We start from the raw sequence: 21,074 nt of genomic DNA on the forward strand, positions 1-21,074 counted from the left end.
TTTACAATTTGTTTCATGTGAGCACTAACATCATTTCTAGGAATTTAGTCTATATAAATACCACATATAGAAACATTTTGCTTTGTTTGATGGAGAACAGCCTTCATGGCATGAAGATTGAGGAACAACATGAAACACGACAGTTAAATACCGGATTAGGCAGCAGTAATCTGACCGCTACAGAGTGCATGCGCAAACATCGAAGAGAGTGACTGTCAGGCAGTTTTGAGGGGAGAAAAAAACGAATTTATGGACCTCAACCTTGGACCCCAGTCAAAATGTAGGCTACCCACGATTAATGCCTAACCAACAATGAGGAGGTGGACACGAAGAGAGGTGAGTTAGTTGGGTAGAAAATACATTTTTACAAATGTGCTGTTTGTGGTGCATCATGTTGGGTCGCGCGCGGTGTCAGTAAACCTGTGTCAGTAAACCCGGTCCCTCGGAGAGCTCAGCGGTCGGATTGAAACTGGTAGTTAACTGGTCGTTATTAACATGGTCATCGATAATAGTGCTGTTCTGTGATGTATAGGATAGTTTTAATAAAATTAAGTTCATAGAAACTGTAGGCTACCTAATAATCTTCGATGTGATGACCTCAATAACAACTCCGATGGTAAATTACAATTTAACATCAATACACATAGGCTATATTTTAGTCTAGTCATTATTATAAACGCTGCAAATATGGTCGTGTCTGTGTAACTAATTTGTAACCAATGTGGATAGTTGTTGCGCTGCGCTGCACGTAGTGGTGACCCAGTTGGCCAGGTGTAAATCCGTGCAGCTCTTGTTCTTATTTGTGTCACTGAATTAGTCTATAAGAGACACAAAAAGGGTGCATTGAAGGGGGAACGAAAAGTTTCAACAACAGCTTGGGTTGGGAGAAAACATATTGAAATGAACTGCATTCCTAATATTAAAAAGATAGGTACTTTGCCCTGGTCACAGCTAGGGCACCAGTGGATTTAGGGTGTCCTCTGTCAGGGCTCCTCTTTTATCTGAGATATATCTATTTCAATTTAGAGGGAAGGAATCCCTTTATTCTATATACAGAACCTATAGTGTAAATCAGTGGTTTCCAACTCCATTTTGCTCTGCCCGGAGTACCCCTACCTGAAGTACCCCCTCATGTGCATTTTACCAGTAGGGCTAGGGTCCCATGAGTGTTCGCAGCTATCCCATAGGGATAGGCCAAGTACCCCCAGGGGTCCTAGTACCCCTGGTTGGGAACCACTGGCCTAAATGAGCATGCTGCACATGCTTGGGATAGCAATGGATAGGCTATTGTAATTCACCCTCTCAATTGTATGCATTCCCTAGTAGAATAGTGCCTTTTTTGTCTGCAGTCTATAGTCAAGTATTGTTTTTCCCTCATGTCAATCCCTGCTGAGTGCCTCTTTCCCAACAGTCACAGGAACACAGGTGGCCTGCAATGTTGTCATATTTCTGTCATGTCAAAGGCTATGCTCTCCGCTGCGCTCTCATGCAGGATTAAACTAGTCATCTTGTCCCACATTTTATATAATCTTATTAATTCTAGCTTTGGCCAAGAAATATTAATCTCCTGTTTTTTTTCATTTATAGGATATATATATATGTGGTAGTCAGAGCCAGCTGTATTCTACCAACAACTTTTGTTGCCTATTGAAGTGTTAAACATAATTGAAATGTTTCTCTAGTTTTGGTGGATACAAATGAGGCCTGTGATGGCATGGTGAAGGGAATAATTGTAACAGCTGGTATAGACTGCAGTCAGAATAATGCTGAGATGTGATGAAGTCTAATTGTTATTATAGAACTCCGGTATGATTCCTTTTTTTGAATTCCCTCTGATTTAGAGAACCAGCTTGGTCTATGACAGAGCCTGAAGAGGACTCCATGGACACCTGTTCTGGCACATTACACATCACACCGGAGATGGACTAAACCCAGATAGCCTCAGTCAACACTTTCTCTGCACCATAGACATCACCTCATCTGACATGGTCAAAGATCTAAATACAGATGCTGCGACGGCCAGTGGATGGATTAGTGCCAGCGAGACTGAGCCGGGTGTAGTCCATGCGAACCATGGGAAGTGAGCCGCCACAAGCCGTTGCCCGGCTGTTTGCCTGGGTAAATGGCATGTCCAAGTGTGAGCTGATTGAGCTGAAAGACCTCAGCCTGAATGATCGCATTGAGCTGGCACCAGACCCACCAGCCTCTCTGCCCCCAGCAGCGCCCCTGACCCCCAGGCAGGTGAGGGCTCCGGAGAGGCCCAGCCACGTGGTCCGGCTGGTGGGGGACAGTGTGAGTGTTGAGGGACCCTCGTGGTTCACAGGTCAGGTTGGAAAGGGACATGACTTCCAGCCCTGCAGCTACACTCAGATCAGCTGGTGCGATTTGTGTGGTGAATTCATCTGGGGCCTTTACAAACAGAGCCTGAGCTGTGCTAGTGAGTACCAATCGTGTGTGTGTGTGTGTGTGTGTGTGTGTGTGTGTGTGTGTGTGTGTGTGTGTGTGTGTGTGTGTGTGTGTGTGTGTGTGTGTGTGTGTGTGTGTGTGTGTGTGTGTGTGTGTGTGTGTGTGTTTTTGTATGTGTGCGCGTGTATGATCACTGTCTGTGTTTTCAAGGTTTGGGAGTAACGGATTACATGTAATCCGTTACATGTAATCTGATTACCAGCAAAAATATTGTAATCAGATTACAGATATATTTTTTTAAACTAGATGATGACTCCTTAGATGACTTTTAAATACACAAAGGATGTTTGTGAAAAAATATGTCATGACAGGTTTCTGTTTTCTCAATGACATTCAATCAGCATTTTAAAAAGTTGCAAGTTTAAATTTGTTCCACCTGAGCAAGTCTGACCACAAGTCAGAGACTTTTTGTCTTCTTCTAATGCCTCTTAAGGGGAAAGTAATCAAAAATAGTAACAGAAAGTAATCAGATTACGTTTTGGTAATCCAAAAGTTACTTTAATTATGGTTTTTTTGTGGGGGGGCTGGTGTTTCTTTTTTTGCGTTAGGGACCACGTGAGCATGGGATAAAGTTTCTTCCCAAAGAGTCGTTGGACTGCATGCATTTCTGAATCTACAACAGCATTCAAATGTATATGTGTTAAATATGTGTAGGTACTATGGGGCTGAGTACAGTAAACTGTATAGTCAAAGCCACTCATTCATTAGTCTCGCTTCCCAGTGCTACTAATGGGCTCCGGGCTGAAGTTTCCCTTCATAGAGATCTAGAATCATATTTCGGCCCCCGAATTCAAAATTGACCTCAGATCAGTGTCTAGGGGTAACTTCGCCCTACAAAGTGTTGGGTAGCTACTCTGAAAATATAGCTTTTATTTTACTTAACCTTTATTAACTAGTTAAGTCAGTTAAGAACAAATTCTTATTTACAATGACGGCCTACCCCTAACCGGGACGACGCTGGGCCATGGGATTACCAATCACGGCCGGTTGTGATACAGCCTGGAATTGAACCAGGGTCTGTAGTGACGCCTCTAGCACTGAGATGCAGTGCCTTAGACTGCTGCGCCACTCGGTAGCCCCCCAAAGGAGAGTTTTACAAGCTACCAATTACTTCACACTGGAAGAAGTTAAGATACACTAAATCTACCCTTTAGAAAAATAGAGTTTACTTAACTAAAGTTACTTTGAAAAAGTAGTTTACCACATCCAAACTACTTCATGAAAAATTATCACATGTAAATCTGAAATGTCATAGACTACAAATTACAAGAACACTTCACTTTGGGGTCATATGTTAACAGAATGTGTCATTTACCCTGTTAAACACAACAGTTATGTTTTAAGTGAGAATCAGGCACGTCTGATGCCAAAAAAAGAAAGGAAATTATTGCCTACTTCAACAATATTTTATTTTAGTAAAAAAAAAGTAGTTTTCAGTTCCAGTAGGTAGCTACACCGCTACATGGCAAAAACAAGTAGTTAACTACTGAAAACACTACCTAGATTTAATTTTAGTTCAACTACTACCAAACGACTGCAAAATGTAGTTAAATTACTAGTTGAACTTCGTGTAGTTTACTACCCTTGAACACTGACCCTAGAACACCGACCCATGGTGAAGAGTCTCCTCATTCACGGTTGATGTGGTGGGCAGAATCAACAGCAGGGGGCAGTGACGACCTATATTTACTGTGTTGCTGCTGACCCCAATGCCACACCATCATGAGAAGGCTGGGAGGGTGAATTCAGTTAACTTAAAACCCCTTAGTGTCCATCCACAAGATGAATGATGATTGGCAGAATAAACCAATTTGAGGCAAAATGGTTGATCAAAAATGTGTGAATGTTAATGGTTGAAGCAATCGACCATCCTCTAGTCCTCACGTGAGCCATCTCCCTCTCTCTCTCTCTCTCTCTCTTTCTCTCTCCCTCTCTCTGTCTTCTCTGTCTCTCTCTCTCCCCAAAGACTGCAGTTACACCTGTCACTTCCAGTGTCGACCCTTTATCCAGTTGGATTGCAGCACCGATAGTAGACTCCTCACTACTGACCAAACAGATGTTTCTGAAGACACCGTAGAGACAGACACTGACGTGGATGTGGTGAGTAAGAGATACAAGGTGTTGCAGTGTGTCTCTATTGTTTGTCAGTTTCCTTTCCATTGTAAATGTTATTTCAACAAAGGAGAGGGAATTCATGCAGAACATAATATATAGTTGCGGTTAGTAGAAGGGGTAAAAGGGGCTACAATATGTAGTGTTTGTGTATTGTAGAGATAAACCAAGGTCCAAGGTCTGTACTAATCCAACAGAACACGTTCCTGTGATTTGTCTCTATGTGTGTGGGGGGAGGGGGGGGTTGTCTAGGCCTACTGCTTTTTAGTGCCATGTGCTCACGGAGAAAGAGATTGTATTGCCTTCCTCCTGAGACTGCCTGCCAGGACAGCCAGAGACTCATCAAGCAATTTAGGAGAGGGGTGGAGAGGAGGATGTTGCTTGGCAACATCACAATAAAACAGCTGTTCAGCTTTTGAATCAGAGAAAAAACCTATCCTTACATGCATAAAGCATCAAATAATAAAGTCAACACATTTTAATATATTATTCAACACGTCTGTTCTGCTACATATTTTTCTAGGCCGATGTGTAGGCTAGTCTCTTCTTGACAGCACAGGAGCCAGAACAGTCCAATGTGTTTGTTGTAGTTTGACTATTGTTGTTTTTGTGGTGTGGTCTGGACGATGGCCACATGACCAATTGCTGTCACAGCTGGACTTTCCACTTGCTACATTTTTCACGAGAAACAAGGAGGGGCTTGCGCGTATGATGGCAGTAGGGGGAGGGGTTAGACGCTTATTCAGTCTGTTAATTTCACGGTCTGGAAGGGGCAATGGGTGGGACTCAAGAACCACATAGTACTCCCCATCAATTCTAAATCATGTGAAGAACTGATATAACGGAACGAGTAGAGTAGTAGTGGGAATGGTAGAATATTAGAACGTGTAGTGATGAGCTTTTGGTTAAATTTTCCAGTTCAAAGTTTTTCTCGGGTGGATATAATTAATTAATGAATTAGCTAGGCTATGATTGTGAGCACTGATGAAAATTGGCGATGGGATCCACAAATATGTTAATATTGTAATATAGAGATATGGCGTTAAAAGAGGCAATGGAAAAGAACCTATCATTTGAGATGACTTGGGGCAGCACGACCAGCAGCGGATACTGTAGCCAGGATGACTCGGACTCGGAGCTGGAGCAGTTTTTCACAGCGCGCACATCCTTTATCAGAGTCAAAAGGAAAAAGGTGAGGCGTCCGCGGCAATTAAAAAAACTCAAGAGAAGTCTGGTCTATCAAGTTGATAACGTACTATCCCCCAAATCATATTTGCCTTTATTTTCTAATGACTATGTAGCCTAAAAGTTTGTGCAATGTCTTTGTTGATAGTCTTCATAGTCTGTTGTCAAAATAATGTAGTTTTTTCAGTTCTAAGTGTAGCTGGCCTAATAGGATTTTCTACATGTACATTGCTAGACTCATTTGTGTAATACAGTGACTTAAACATATGTTAATGAATCATAGGGAGAAGGGAGATGAGGCTTTTGTCCCATAGGTTTTGTCCTCTTCAAATATTTGAATAATGCATGAGTTTATCAAATCAAATTGTATTTGTCACACGCGCCGAATACAACAGGTGTAGACTATACCGTTAAATGCTTACTTATGAGCCCTTTCCCAAAAATGCTGTTAAAAAGTTAATAATAATAATAAGAAGAAGAAAATAAGAAGAAAAAAAGGAAATAGTAATAAAATAAAATAACAATAACGAGGCTATATACAAGGACTACCGGTACTGAGTCGTGCAGAGGTATGAGGTAGTTGAGGTAATTTAGGCAATATGTACATGTAACATATTCATATTCATTCCGCGCTGAGTAATAGGCTACCACTTAAATAAATTAGCTACAATAGTTTCAAACTGTACAGTTTTCAGCTCATTTGCATATTGTCATGTCATGGCCACTAGCCTACAACAGTCTCAAATTTACCCTATGGCTATCTACTAGGCTATTACATATGTTGTCAAACTATTGCCATTTGATGCAAGAAAGTAACACACACACAGAAACTCTGTTACTCTACAGAGTTTTCTCAGGTAATATGCAGGTATGTGCAAATGGGGTGCTTACAAAGCTTTACACTGTCCCATTTGTAAATGGCTGTTTTTCCAGATGGTAATTATTCCGTTTTTGCATGACACACTGGAAAATTGGTACAAAGAGATATTGTGATACTGTGTGGAAATTCTTAATAGGGTGGTTGGAACTGGCAGATATATACCACCAAAGCCTATATTTAACCTTTGTGTGTGTGTGTAGGGTGTGTGTGTGTGTGTGTGTGTGTGTGTGTGTGTGTGTGTGTGTGTGTGTGTGTGTGTGTGTGTGTGTGTGTGTGTGTGTGTGTGTGTGTGTGTGTGTGTGTGTGTGTGTGTGTGTGTGTGTGTGTCCTCACTGACTTCCTCTCCTCTGTTCTTGTGGAAGGCGGGGTTTCCTGATGTTCTTGCTAGTTGTGCTTGGTAGGGAGAGAGCAAGGCTGGACACAGCTTCCTGCTTGATGTATCTGGCTTTAAACCCAAGGGAGTGAACTTGCTGATTACTGTACAGAAAGAGAGGTTGTGTTATGTGAAAACGTTATGCCAGAGGACATAGGCTGTTGTACTATTGTAATACAGTACCATGCACTAGCTACTGTACGCAGAACGGACATAGTCCACGTTGACTTACCACATGGCTAAACCAATAGCTTGTTTCATTAAAAACTATTTGGGAGATGATAAAGCCGGTTTGTGATAAAGCTGTAGAGTAGTCTCTCTGCTGACATCTTGTGGTTGGATAGTCAGTGAGCTTTGGATTTTGATTCTAGACTATAGGTCATGGAAGATTGGTTTTGATATTCATCTTCCTCCTCTATTTAAGATTGAACCTATTGACTGGGTGAAACAAGTGCTGTCTGTCGGTGACATCCAGCAGAAGGTGAAGGAATATAATGCTCAGATCAACAGCAATCTCTACATGGTGCTGGTAAGGGATTGTAATTGCATGCACACACACACAAATGTACACAACAACAATCCCCAGTTAACCTCATTCTGTAGATGAGTTGCTGTAAATAATGTCCTGTTTCCTGTGTACGTATGTGGTAATCTGTAAGTTAAAATTTGAGTTCCTGAGGCACGTTATGTTCACATTGTATTGACATGTCCATTGACAATCCGTCTAAGGACTGTGTTCCTGTATCCCTCTTTCAGAACCGAGACCGATCATACACTGGCTTCATCAGGGTCCTTTTTAAGCTGACTCGGCCCGTGTCACTCCCACCCGCTCGGAAGGCGTCTTCACCACAGGAAGAGGGACAACAGGAGGGGGAGATTAAGCACCGGACATCTTTCTACCTCCCCAAAGACACGGCCAAACACCTGCACATAAGCTCCCAGACGCGGGCACGTGAGGTCATAGAGGCCCTGCTCAATAAGTTCACCGTGGTGGACAACCCTGCCAAGTTTGCTCTGTTTGAGCGCAGCGAACGTGAAAACCAGAGTGAGTGTCCGTAAGCAATGTAACCTAAATGCACTGTCATGAACATGCTCAAATCATTCCACTCAATATGATACCAAACACAATGTAATAAAGTGTCAGTGTCACTCTCTCCCCTCCCATCTCTCTCTCTCCCCTGCCATCTCTCTCTCCCCTCCCCTCCCATCTCTCTCCCTCCCCTCCCATCTCTCTCTCTCCCCTGATATCTCTCCCATCTCTCTCTCTCCCCTCCCATCTCTCTCTCCTCTCCCCTCCCATCTCTCTCCTCCTTTCTCTCTCTCTCTCTCCCCTCCCATCTCTCTCTCTCCCCTCCCATCTCTATCTCTCCCCTCCCATCTTTCTCCCCTCCTATCTCTCTCTCCCCTCCCATCTCTCTCTCCCCTCCCATCTCTCTCTCTCCCCTGATATCTCTATCTCTCCCCTCCCATCTTTCTCCCCTCCTATCTCTCTCTCCCCTCCCATCTCTCTCTCTCCCCTCCCCTCCCCTCCCATCTCTCTCTCTACCCTCCCCTCCATCTCTCTCTCTCCCCCCATCTCTCTCCCTCTCCCCTCCCCTCCCATCTCTCTCCTCACATCTCTCTCTCTCTCCTCCCATCTCTCTCTCTCTCTCTCTCTCTCCTTTGTCTCTTTCTTTCTTTTACTTTTCTAGTATACCTTCGTAAGCTGTCTGATGACGAGAGGCCGCTCCACCTGCGTCTGTGTGCCGGACCCAATGAGAAAGTCCTCAGTCTGGTGTTGAAAGAGAATGAGACGGGGGAGGTCAATGTGAGTACACACCTCTAAAACACGCGCACACATGCACGTGCACACACACACACACACAGACACACACACACATTAAGGCTCTTGTATGCTCAATACTGAAATGATGTGCATTGAAAAGTGTTGACAGTGATTATGTAACTTTACTCTTTGAGTTGCTCTCTCTCTCTCCCACAGTGGGATGCATTCAGCTTTCCTGAGCTGCGTAATTTCCTGCGGATCCTTCAGCGTGAGGAAGAGGAGCACGTCCGGCAGATAGTCAAGCGCTACGCTCTGGCCAGGGATAGGATGAAGGAGGCCATGGCCAGCATCACCACCCCCGGCTGATGTGATGGCATGATGGGTGACATCATGGTAGAGAGGCATACACACTGTTGACCAGCGGCCACCAGGAGCATGGCACACAATGACACTCTTGAGTTCAAAGTTCAAATGTCTTTAGTGCTGTCCCTGCTGTAGCAGATAGAGCACAGCACAGCAACCCCTGCAGCTGTGAAGGTCAACTAGGGCCAATAGGGGGTTAGATAGGGGGCGACATCGGAAGTCAGAGATCAATCATGAACACGTCTTTGAGACAGACAGGGTAATAGCAGTGCAAGTTAGGAGAGAGAGTAGAGCTATTTAGTGCAAACCAGTAGGCTACTGCTACGTGTTGTGTGGCCTGGATTGGGCATTACTGTGAAGGACAGGAGGAAGTTATCTGAGGAATGAGGACAGACGATACTGTCATTGACTGGACACCTAGGAGATTTCCTGGTCTGGACACTGCTTAACTGGAGAACTGGAGTTTTTCACTGGGAACATTGTATGTTGCTGCTCAGTTGTTGTGGGGAGGATTCGGTAAATAAAGATGTAACTGTATTGAGCTGTTGTTACTCTCATATTTCCCCTTTGTAATTAATAACAGGATCCTTGAATGTGTCTGACATGTCAATCTGTTGCAGACCAGGGTTGTGTTCAGTAGAGCATACTGCAGCAAAATGTTTTGCAATTGAAAACAAAATTCTGTGTTCTTACTGGGACAGTTTTGGTCTCTCCCCGTTTCAAAAACGTTTTCTTCCTACTGAACATGGCCCAGCTTTCTGGGAAGCCATCTGCCCTAATTACTCAGAGAAATCCTGTTAACTTTTAATTAGCTTTTAATGCATGTTTTATTATGGGAATGAAATATCTAGGGAACAGAATCTATGTTGTAATGTGTTCATACATCCACCTCTAATAAAAATATAACACATGATCTACATGTCATTGAATCTTTATTTTGTTATCAGTGTTGTTGTCATGTTTTACATTGCCCACTTTAGAGTAGGCTATTATTTTTCTTATCTGCTCTCTCTTTCCTCATCATAAAGAACTTTCTCGAACCTTCCATTCTGTATAAAAAAAACTGACGGGAAGTGACGTAAGTACATGCCCTCCATATGATGGAAGTGAGGGAGAGGGTAAAAACGGTGACTAGCATTTTCAGTTTGAGAGAGCTAACGTTAGCTACCTGTGCTTCGAAGACATTCGGCGTCTAAGGAAGTTATAAAATACGACTAATTGACATCAAGCTGAAATTACTCGGTATGTCGACAGTGAATGTTCTTGCAAGCATGCAACCTAAATCAAAGGGAGACGTTTAACGTTAGCTAGCTGGTTAATGTTACCTTGACAGCAAGTATGGAGTTTTGTAGCTAGCTAACGTTAGCTATCTGATATTCTAAAAGGCCCTCAGCTACCATATCACAGACACGATGGTATGTTCTGCCAACCAACTCAAGACTTCAACCTGTCTCAGATATGAAATGCTACTGCTGTAAACAGGTCGCTAACCGATAACGTTAGCTGGCATTGCTAGCTAGCTAATTGGTTTTGAAAGCTAATAACTAACGTATGCATGTAGTTAGCAGATGATGCTAAAGATTCCATGTAATCTGGCTAATATGATTTTTAGTTCAAACAGCAGCTGCCAGAGAAACATGTCACCATTCATCAACGGCTGCTAACTTCCTTTCTCTGTAATTCCTTTAAATTGTAGCTACCTACTGTCTTCTACTTTATAAATAACATCATTGTCTCAAGACCTGTCAACACCTACATCGAGCATCAACTCGCTACATCTCTCCTGGGTGCAGTCCGGCCAAGAAAATAATGTCCTACAGTTGAAGATGGGCGGGAGTGGCTCCAAAACCAAAGGTTATTGGCCTTTTGCAGGTTCAGGCAGTGGTGATGGTGATCCGACCAAAGAGGGAGTCGACGAACAGTCGCTGGCAAGGCTCCGAAGTTTCCGAAATGGGACGCCCTTCGTGTTTACCAGATGGAGGTAAGTATAGCATCACAAGTAGCTATGTCATCATAACATAAAGCACATGCTACAAGTCAGAAGACCAGTCACATCTCAGGATTGAGCAAGATTTGAATGTCCTAATTCAACTTTAAACTGAAGCCAATATTGTGCACTTACACAATAGTGTACCCTTTTTATAGTGTAGCTTTCTAGAAACTTCACCCCACAATGTCAGTAGCTCTAGGTCTGTGTCTCTGGGTGTACGTAGATCAACACATGGCACATGTTTGACATTCCTTTCTAGCTCAGTGTGGCAGTGAGCGACAGGAGGGGTTTAACCATGCAACATCTGTACTGGGTAGACATTTGTCATGCTCTTATTTCTCTGGACCCCACCCAGCAGTAACCTTTATCTGCCTTCAGCTCCCTGTACTTTGACGAGGATGGAGACCTGGCCCACGAGTTCTACGAGGAGACAGTTGTGATGAAGAATGGCCGTAGGAGGGCCAAACTGAAGAAGATCCAGAAAAATCTCATACCTCAGGTAACAGGCCCTTCTCTCAAACTGTCAGAATACAAAATTCAGGGGTGTATTCACTAGGAAACGAACAGGATGAAATGGGGGTCCTACCTGAATTTGTCCAATAGAAACTGCTTGCTATGGTGTGCACTCATGAATACACCCCCGGTATTTTTTTCCCCTGCGGAAATGTAATTAGCATTAATAAAAATCCCCATATCTGTCAGTTTAAGCTATAGATATTTGATTTGTTGCATTGGATGAGCCTCAATCTGCACATGTCACACTTCCGCATCATCCGTGAAAGGTGACGGCGCTAGAGCAGTGTTTGTCAGACCATGAGACATCCTGAAAATCAGTTCTCACAATCATCTGTAGCGTCCGAACGGTTTGGCCTACACACTAATATGACCTCTGTGGAAAGGTGAGACTCTAGGACGCCCGAAGGCTTGTCTGAAGGTCCCCTGGTACCAGTAAAGTACCAGTAAAAAAATAAAATAAATGTTTTTAATGAGTTAGTTCCAAAAACAAGGGGTTAAATACATATACTTTAAAAAAAATAACTTCCTTTAGATATTTGTTCCATCTAGTGAATGTTATTCAATGCGTTTGTTTGTGCTAATAGCAGTAAGGCAAACATTTTTGTTTTATATTTTTTTGATACTTCAAGGGGTCTTAAAATTCAAAATCAAATAGCTATATGATCCTTGGTATGACCTTCTTAAAACAATTACATATAGCTTAGTAGAACCCCCTCTCCCAGCTCAGACTGTTAAGGGTTAAACATGAATTCCATTATTTTCTGATGTCGTCCTCTAGTCATCTAGTATGCATGATTTAAATTGTCCCGTCCCCAAACCAGTATATTCAATACGGCAATATCCTGATCACATCTCTGAATGTTACGGGCTAGGTAAATAATGAATGATCATGTGCTTAGTTTTGTGTTTTCTGTCTCCTTTCCCTTCTAGGGAACCATAAAGCTGGATCACCCCTGCATCCATGTGGATTTCCCGGTCGTTCTCTGTGAGGTTTGAGGAAGCCTGGTTCCATGTTTTGAGACCAGACTGACTAGCCACTGTCAACTCGGTCCCTTTGTTTCCCCCTCCACCTATACTTTACCCTGAAGCCCTACCCTCCTCTAATCGGCCATGGTCTCCCCGTGATGTTTGGCCGGGGCGCCCTGACCTGTGAGGACAGATGTGCTGTTGCTCAACACGTGTTGAGACTGCATGACATGCGGCTCTGTAAAGTGTGGCCCGTGTGCAGTTGCGCAACACACAGTAGTGAGTGGTCACTCACGAAGTCCCATCAGTGATCTGTAAAAGATGGATGATGATGAAGACATCATTCTGGTCGCGCTACCCTCAACCTATTCAATATATACAATGCAGGTCCTGTGTGTTAGTGGATAGGAAATGTGACAATGTGTCTCCTTGTCTGCTTGTCTCGCATTAGTGTGCTCTGGTAGGATGATCCACTGTACTTTGTAAGGAGAATGTAAGAGGCCAATTGACCCATGGGCTGTTAAGTAGAGTAGTGTCTCTCAGAATAGGCCGGAGGTCCTATATCTTTAAACCCCGGCCTAGAGTGAATTTACCATCTGTACGGAGCAGCGAGGGGAACAGATATTAAGGTGTGAGATTTTCCGTTACCTGTTCAGTCTTCAGAGCATCCAAAGTAGAGTTGCAAAATTCTAGCAACTTTCAATAAATTTCCTGGTTTTCCAGAAATCACTGTTGGAAGATTCCCAGAATGGGCAGGAAATCCATAATCCCCCAACCAGGACTTCTTGAAAACCAGGGAATTTATTGAAAGTTCCTGGAATTTTGCAACTACTTTGGATGGGGTAATGATGGGGCTTAACCCATTAGGGCAAAATTGAGGTCAGCGGTATAGGAACATTTTAATGGACATTTTACGTCCAGTCCTCGGGGGGCAAGTGGGGTGTCGCACTTTTTCCCCATCGTTAGTAAACACTGCTGATTTAAACATTCTAAACTGAAGATCATAATTAGTTGATTATTGGAGTCTGGTGTGTTAGCTGGGGCAAAGGTGTGACGTGTTTGATTGACTGGCTGTGGTGGTCAATCCTAATCATGAAGCGTCTCAGAGTAGGTGCTGATATAGGATCAGTGTTAACCCTTTGAGATTATAGTCAATCCTACTCCGAGCCGCTTTTTAAATATGGGTCCAAGCATTGACTTGAGTCTCTCTGGGAAAGTCCTGTTCCTTCGCTGCTTTGGGCGATACATTTAATTGTTAATTTATTATAACTGTTATACAACGGCTTTGTTTAAAAAAATAAATCACAACTCAAAATGTATCTAATTGTGTGTCTGTCCCTTTTTATTTCTTCCATGCACCATTACACAAAGACTGCGTTTACACAGGCAGCCCAATTCTGATCTCTTTTTTTTTTACTGTTCAAATCAGCTCTTTTGCCAATAATTGGGCAAAAGATCAGAATTGGGCTGCCAGTGTAAACGGGCTGCCAATGTTTCCCTAATTTCAACCGTGGAACTTCTGTGTCCTCTGCCCCTGACGTGTATAAAAGCCGATTTATGGTCATTCCGGAGTCTGTTGGCCGTACTGCGATGCGGGCATCTGCAGAAGTTCGGGCGTTCATACTTGCGCTTCGCAGAGCTGTTGTCAAGGAAGTGAGTTTGTGTTTATACAGGACATACTGTCCCCACCTACCGTCAACCAATCATGCCAATGTGGAGTGAAACGCAGCTCTCCGCATTGTTACATTTGTGAGGCGCAGGGCGATGCGGTACGGAACTAGATTTGGTGTCCAGAAGCTCCACAATTGAGTCACACCCTCCATAAGGAGTTTCTGGATGCAATTTTGGAGTGCCTGGATACAGCCCTTAGTTGTGCTATATTGGCCATATACCACAAATCCCAGAGGTGCCTTATTGCTATTATGAACTGGTTACCAACAAAATTGGAACAGTAAACAAGTCATTTTGCATCATACCTTTCAGCCAATCAGCATCCAGGACCCAAGCTACCCAGTTTATAAGTCATTTGATTCTGCAGAACCTTTGATATTTCCCTTTAACCTCCAGTAGTAGTGATTGGCTCAAGCATTTCCCCTTGTGACCCCAAAAGAAAGGAGATTTTTTATTTATTTTTTATCTCTGCCAGCCTGGTCTTAGACTAGACGTAACATAGTAAACGTAAATCCAGGACACTCAAATTAGTATGATATGTTATGTTTGGTATGGTTACATAAGACAGATGGTTACTTAAGGCAAAAACAAAAGTAGGGGTAGATGGGTGGCAAACGGCTAGCAATCCAATGGTTGCGAGTTCAAATCTCATGGACAACTTTAGAATTTTACCTAATTAGCAACTTTTGAACTACTTACTACTTTGCATCTTCTTAGCATGTTAGCCAACCCTTCCCCTAACCTTAACCCTTTTAGCTAACCTTAATCCTTTAACCTAACTCCTAAACTTAAGCCTAACCCCTAGCCTAGCTAACATTTGGCACCTAGCTAGAATTCATAACATATAAGTTTGGATTTACATACAGAATAATATTAAATGCTATGAGACCAGGTAAGCTCATGTCCAACAACCACATTGTTCTGGCCAACCAATGAGAGCATTGCTCTAAGGGACATTTCCAGATGATTGTATTATCAGCCATTATCAGCCAGTTGTATTGAAGTGTAGGAAGCTTGCCTTATCTAACAGGTATAAACTTCCAGACCTTTCCCTGAAAGATCAACATTGGGCCAGAGCATGTTCATGTTCACCAAGGCACATTCTATTGAATTACCATGTCCACAGACACACACCTCTCTAGCCTGCCTCACAGGGGGATGTTAATTGGATTTCACAGCCCCTATTGGCCACTCTCCCACACTGGTCCCCTGCAGTCTCATTTCCTTGAGTTAATCCCTGTTCCGAAGACAGGCGCTGAGTTCCCTGGAGACAGCAAGATGGGTTTTAATTGGGTAAGGGGTGGGAGTTTCAAATCGAGTAATTTATTTACATTTACATTTAAGTCATTTAGCAGACGCTCTTATCCAGAGCGACTTACAAGTACATACATTCATACTTTTTTTGTACTGTCCCCCCGTGGGAAACGAACCCACAACCCTGGCGTTGCAAGCGCCATGCTCTACCAACTGAGCTACACGGGACCGTGTGCCATATGGGCCCATGTAAGCCTGTTTTATATGCTTTTGTCTGATAAATTGCTACCTGTATCCTCAGTTAACTATGAGCTCAATGGAAGAGGTATAGATAGTGGTCAAATCTAGCTGAACATCAGCAGAGCCTTCTAATACCGTATGTCTCTATGTAAACAGAAGGCTCTGGACATGACTGTGCTTGGGTTCTGGGTACAGATGACTCCTGCAGTGTCAAGCCATAATATGAAATGCACTGTTAGGGAAGTGATTGAGCTTGTTTGACATTGCAGCTGACATGATGCATTTTCAATAAATTATGACTGACTGACTGATCTACAAATAATACTGAATAGGATGCAAGGTGATTTGCAGATCAGTCAGTCGGCAGTCGCCTGCAATGTTTACCAAGTCCTTTAACTTTAGTTTGACAACCAGGGTGGTACAGTGGTAGGGTGCATGGGAGGGGAGGATGGAGTTCATCAATCAATGTGAGGTTGTGTTTTTACACATTCTATGTACCTTCTCAAGTGGTCCTTCCACTATGTCAGTGTGTTTGATATTCCAGGTAAGGGGGTTTACCTGTGTGTGTGTGTGTGTGCTGCATATAGCATGTCGTTCTCTGTTGTAAATGGTGTCTGATTGCTAGCAGATGACACCACAGTAATTACACTGACTTCATTAAACTCCAGAGCAGTGGCTACATGCCACAGGCTGCTGCTGCAGTTTCTCTCCCACTGATCGGAGCATATGTAGACTGGAATGCACGACTTGAAAAGTTGTCACTGTCATTCACTATATTGTGTCTATGAAAAGTGAATAGTAGGTTGCATAGATAGAATCCGTTTCACTAAGATCACAAATGGCTCTGACCTGAACCCTTATTTTACTCCAGAGGTTAGCATTAGATTTGTCCGACATGCTTCAGAGACATTGTTTTGCATTTCACATTATGGAACTATTGAAGGCTTTGAATCGCTAACGTGTTTACACAAGATGGTTTCGTCTGAATGTTCCCTTGACCCTGGCACAGTTGGCAGCTGAAGATTGTGCCCAGGCAGTACCAGTACTGTATCTTCAGCAGCAGTGTGTGGCATCATGTCCTTGGCTGGTGTCACACAAACGGGTACTGTGCCGACGTGCGTTTGTCGGTGTCACACTGTCACAGCAGCCACAACCCACTAATGTTCCTGTTGTTTTGGGGGGCCTCTTCCTGTCCTGTGCCGATATGCTGAGAGGAGAAAATGCAACCTGGGGAGGATGTCACTGACGTCCAAATGGTGGAATAAGTGACCCCAACTACTGCACAGGAAACAGCGGAGGGCAACTCTCACCAGGGGTGTGGGTATGAATGTGAATGTTTGTATTTGTGGGGCTACCTTTCACTCACACACCTTTCACTTATGTATGTGTGATGAAAATTGTATGTTTGTGCTTTTCTAATAACCAATTTCTGTGTTCATGCAAGTGACTGATTAAATGTGCCTGGGAGGAATCCTCACTATCAGTATCTGCAATTTGGCAGTATGCCCAGAACCTTGTTTTGAGAACAAAAGGGATATCTCAGTTTCAAGGTCTCAGTTTGGAGAGAAGAAGCCTCGTGAGCTATTGGTCGGTCACATGCATGAACCAAATGTTAATGATGAATTAATTATGAATAATGAATAAGCAGTATATAGGAGAACTAACGGGACTGCCCCGGTGGAGCTTACTTCAGACCGGTACTATATGCATCTAAGTTTGACTGTGACCTCTCCAGCTTGCTGTTAATAAACAATGATTCATTTAAGATTGACTTTGAGTGTTCCATGTGTAGAACTTACACGACATATTATTCAGTTGAAAGGTGTTAAAATAAGCCTGTGTCTTTTTCAAAACTATGTTTTGTGTTATTTGACCATCTGAAGGTGTATTGAGTGTGTGTGCAAGGGTCAGCAGAATGGTCATGCCCACTTCATGCCATGGGAATTGTTCCTCATGCAGAGCTGTCTGAGTTATTGTTCTGCTTAAAGGATAAAAGAATGCTGGGTCAGGATCCACTCCACTTTATTGCTTTTATACACGTTTTCTTTTTCTTTCTTTACCGACTACAAAAAACTCTGAGAAGAGTCGCTGTGTATACTGCGTCACAGGAGGGAGATGAAACAGCGGTGAAGTGTTTTTTTGATGTCTCTGCACTTTTCCTCAAAGCTGGAATAATATTCCAGAGGTTGGGTGAAGGGTTATGCAGAGGTGAAATGGAAAGTTTTGGTGTGTTCTGAAATGTTGAATCTTTCTGTGGGGGACTTTCGAGAAGCCCTAAATTCTCTTTGGGCCGAAAGTGAACATGAGTGACCTATTTGTTCATGTTGGCTGTTATACAACCATATAGCTTTTTCCCACACATAATATACACCAAGTGCACAAAACATTAGAAACCCGGTGTGGTCGTCTGCTGCAATAGTCCATCCATGACAAGGATCGACGAGTTGTGCGTTCCAAGATGCCGTTCTGCGTCATTATTTGTCTGTTTGTGGCCCGCCTGTTAGCTTGCACGATTCTTGCCATTCTTCTTTGACCTCTCTCATCAACGAGCTGTTTTCGCCACCACAGAACTGCTGCTGACTGGATGTATCACCATTCTCGGTAAACCCTAGACACTGTCGTGTGTGTGACATACTGGATCCAGAGTGCCTTGCACTGACTATCATACCATGCTCGAAGTTGCTTAGTTCACTAGTTTTGCACATTCTAACATTCAATCGAACAGTAACTGAATGCCTCGATGCCTGTCTGCCTGCTTTATATAGCAAGCCATGGACAAGTGACTCACTGTCTGTAGGAGCGATCCATTTTCGTGAACAAGGTGGTGTATCTAATAAACTGGCCAGTGAGTGTATATATATATATATATATATATATATATATATATTTATATATACACTGAGTATACAAAACATGACATACTGACCAGGTAAATCCAGGTGAAAGCTATGATCCCTTATTTATGTCACTTGTTAAATCCACTCCAATCAGTGTAGATGAAGGGTGCGGAGACGGGTTAAAGAAGGATTTTTATGCCTTGAGACAATTGAGACGTGGATTGTGTATGTGTGTCATTCAGAGGGTGAATAGGCAAGACAAAATATTTAAGTGGCTTTGAACTGGGTAGCATAGTAGGTGCCATGTGAACCGGTTTGAGCGTGTCAAGAACTGCAACGCTGCTGGGTTTTTCACACAACAGTTTTCTGTGTGTATCAAGATTGGTCTAACACCCAAAGGACATCCAACCAACTTCAAATCAAAATCAAGCTTTATTTATATAGCTCATTTCAGACATGAATGCAACACATTGCGCTTCACAGGAAAAAAACATAAATAAACTATGAAAATAAAAACAGAAGTATTTACTACATAACCAACACAAGAGGATAAAAAAGTAACGATAAAAACTGAGACTAAAAAAGTACCCTAAGGACAAGCAAAGCCAATCGTGGATTGATTTAAAAACAAATAGAAAAATCTCAAAATTAATTCAAAAACTAACAGGCAGTCAGTGCAGAGAATTTAAAACCAGTGTAAAGTGTGCTCTCCGTCTGGTCTTGGTCAATACCCGTGCTGCAGCATTCTGTATGTTTTGCAGTAGATCAATGGCTTTCTTGGGTAGGCCAGACAGGAGATCATTACATTAGTAGTCAAGCCTGCTTGTAATAAAAGCATGGATGAGTTTCTCTGTATCAGCCTGAGATAGAAACAGCCACACCTTGGCAATGTTCCTCAGGTGGTCACATTCCTAGCGTGTGATTTGAAATTTTGAGTTCAGTATCTAAAATGACACCTAGGTTTATTTCCTGGTGTTTTATATTTATTGCTTGTGAATTCAGATGTGTGGCCAGATTCTCCCTCTGTGCTTTGGCTCCAATAATAAGTACCTCTGTCTTGTCTTGATTTAGCTGGAGGAAGTTGTGAGCCATCGAAGTATTTAAATCACTAATACAGTCTAATCATTTATCTGCGGAGCTAAAATCCTCTGGTGACACAGAAATGTAAAGTTGTGTATCGTCTGTGCAGCAGTGAAAATCAATGCCGTACTTTCTGATAATGCTGCCAAGGGGTAACATATGTCAACTGAACAGTACAAAAAACTATCAACCATTTAAATAGGTCCTACACCAATTTAGAACTGGACCAGAGAGGCCAACCCACCTCTACAGTCTTTACAGAAGTACATCATGGTCACCAGTGTCGAGTGCAGCACTTAAATCCAGGACTACGACAGAGAGCGGTTTGGCATCTGTGTTGGCTCTAATATAAATTTACCACTTTAACTAAGTCTGTCTCTGTGCTGAGGTGGGCACCGAAAACCAGATTGGAATAAAAAAAACTACATTTGCTGTTTTTTTGGGGTTGATTTGCCGAAAGAGAGCTGAGCGGAATAATCCAGATTTAATTTCTTCAGAAGGGGTTTCACCATAGCAGTTTTTAGTGCAGTGGGGAAAGTGCCTGTGAACAGGGAGTGAAGAACAATGGCTTGCACTTCTTTAATTATGCAATTAAAAACTGTTTTGAAGAAGGTGGTGGGGATATGATCAAAAGGGCAGGTAGAAGGTTTAAGTTGTGATATCACTTTCCTGAGCATGTCTGTGTCAACCACGGAAAATAACTCATGTCCATTTCCCTGGAGGACATTTTTCTTTCAGTTCAGGGAAGAAGAAGTACTTCTAGAATCACACTTCTGAGAAGGGAATCATATTTTTTTTCTTTCTGGCTGTCAGCAAGCCACTCCCTTCAGAATGTTTTGTAGTTGTCATTCCACTGAATTTTGCGTAATGTTGCATTTAGGGAATTACCATGACACATTTTGTGGGTGGGACTGGAGCCAACCGAACTGTAAACGAATGTAAACACATCAGGAAATGCAAGGATATTAAAGCAAACGAAAGGCAAAGAAAGACAAGGAGCCATTTGGAAAGACAAGGATTCAAGGAGCCATTTTCCTCTACATCATGTGGCTTTTCTGTTATCCCTGACCATCTCTTATGTCCTCACAGGGCTGTGGTATTATGGGGATGCAGATGAAGGTATAGCCAGTGGGTCAAAGGTCAAATTCCCCATGCAGGACAGATGGACAGGAGTCTTTGAATTGGCCCCATCTCGTCTCAGTTTACCTCTTCAGGGGTGGAATTCAAAACTATTACATTTTGCAAAAGTGGAATGCAAACTATTTTGATTGGAGACATCCAGAGGTTCTTCCCAATTCTATCCTATAGTTCTGTAATGTTAAATATGGTGACGGCAGAGAAAGGGATAATTACTACCATCACTAGCAGTGAACGTC

The 21,074-nt window shown here is 42.8% G+C and overlaps 2 protein-coding genes across 4 annotated transcripts; both read left to right on the forward strand.

Annotated features, from left to right (window-relative positions):
* The first annotated feature begins 208 nt into the window (after window positions 1-208).
* Window positions 209-10,057, forward strand: rassf1 (Ras association domain family member 1). 2 transcript variants are annotated; one of them, XM_039014043.1, is made up of 7 exons: window positions 209-336; window positions 1,842-2,437; window positions 4,433-4,566; window positions 7,441-7,545; window positions 7,773-8,061; window positions 8,708-8,823; window positions 8,998-10,057. In XM_039014043.1, exons 2-7 carry the CDS (start codon window positions 2,065-2,067, stop codon window positions 9,145-9,147), a joined length of 1,167 nt encoding a protein of 388 aa, XP_038869971.1. In that variant the 5' UTR covers window positions 209-336; window positions 1,842-2,064; the 3' UTR covers window positions 9,148-10,057. The 2 variants fall into 2 exon arrangements, with proteins under 2 accessions (XP_038869971.1, XP_038869977.1); XM_039014049.1 differs by lacking the exons at window positions 209-336; window positions 1,842-2,437; window positions 4,433-4,566 and adding an exon at window positions 5,342-5,770.
* Window positions 10,058-10,232: 175 nt separating this feature from the next.
* LOC120063764 (tumor suppressor candidate 2-like) lies at window positions 10,233-13,940 on the forward strand. 2 transcript variants are annotated; one of them, XM_039014060.1, is made up of 4 exons: window positions 10,233-10,386; window positions 10,841-11,125; window positions 11,513-11,633; window positions 12,581-13,940. In XM_039014060.1, exons 2-4 carry the CDS (start codon window positions 10,971-10,973, stop codon window positions 12,644-12,646), a joined length of 342 nt encoding a protein of 113 aa, XP_038869988.1. In that variant the 5' UTR covers window positions 10,233-10,386; window positions 10,841-10,970; the 3' UTR covers window positions 12,647-13,940. The 2 variants fall into 2 exon arrangements, with proteins under 2 accessions (XP_038869988.1, XP_038869994.1); XM_039014066.1 differs by lacking the exon at window positions 10,233-10,386 and adding an exon at window positions 10,404-10,559.
* The last annotated feature ends 7,134 nt before the right edge of the window (window positions 13,941-21,074 follow it).

Source organism: Salvelinus namaycush, chromosome 2 (assembly GCF_016432855.1).
Source record: "Salvelinus namaycush isolate Seneca chromosome 2, SaNama_1.0, whole genome shotgun sequence".
NCBI classification, from domain to species: Eukaryota; Metazoa; Chordata; class Actinopteri; order Salmoniformes; family Salmonidae; genus Salvelinus; species Salvelinus namaycush.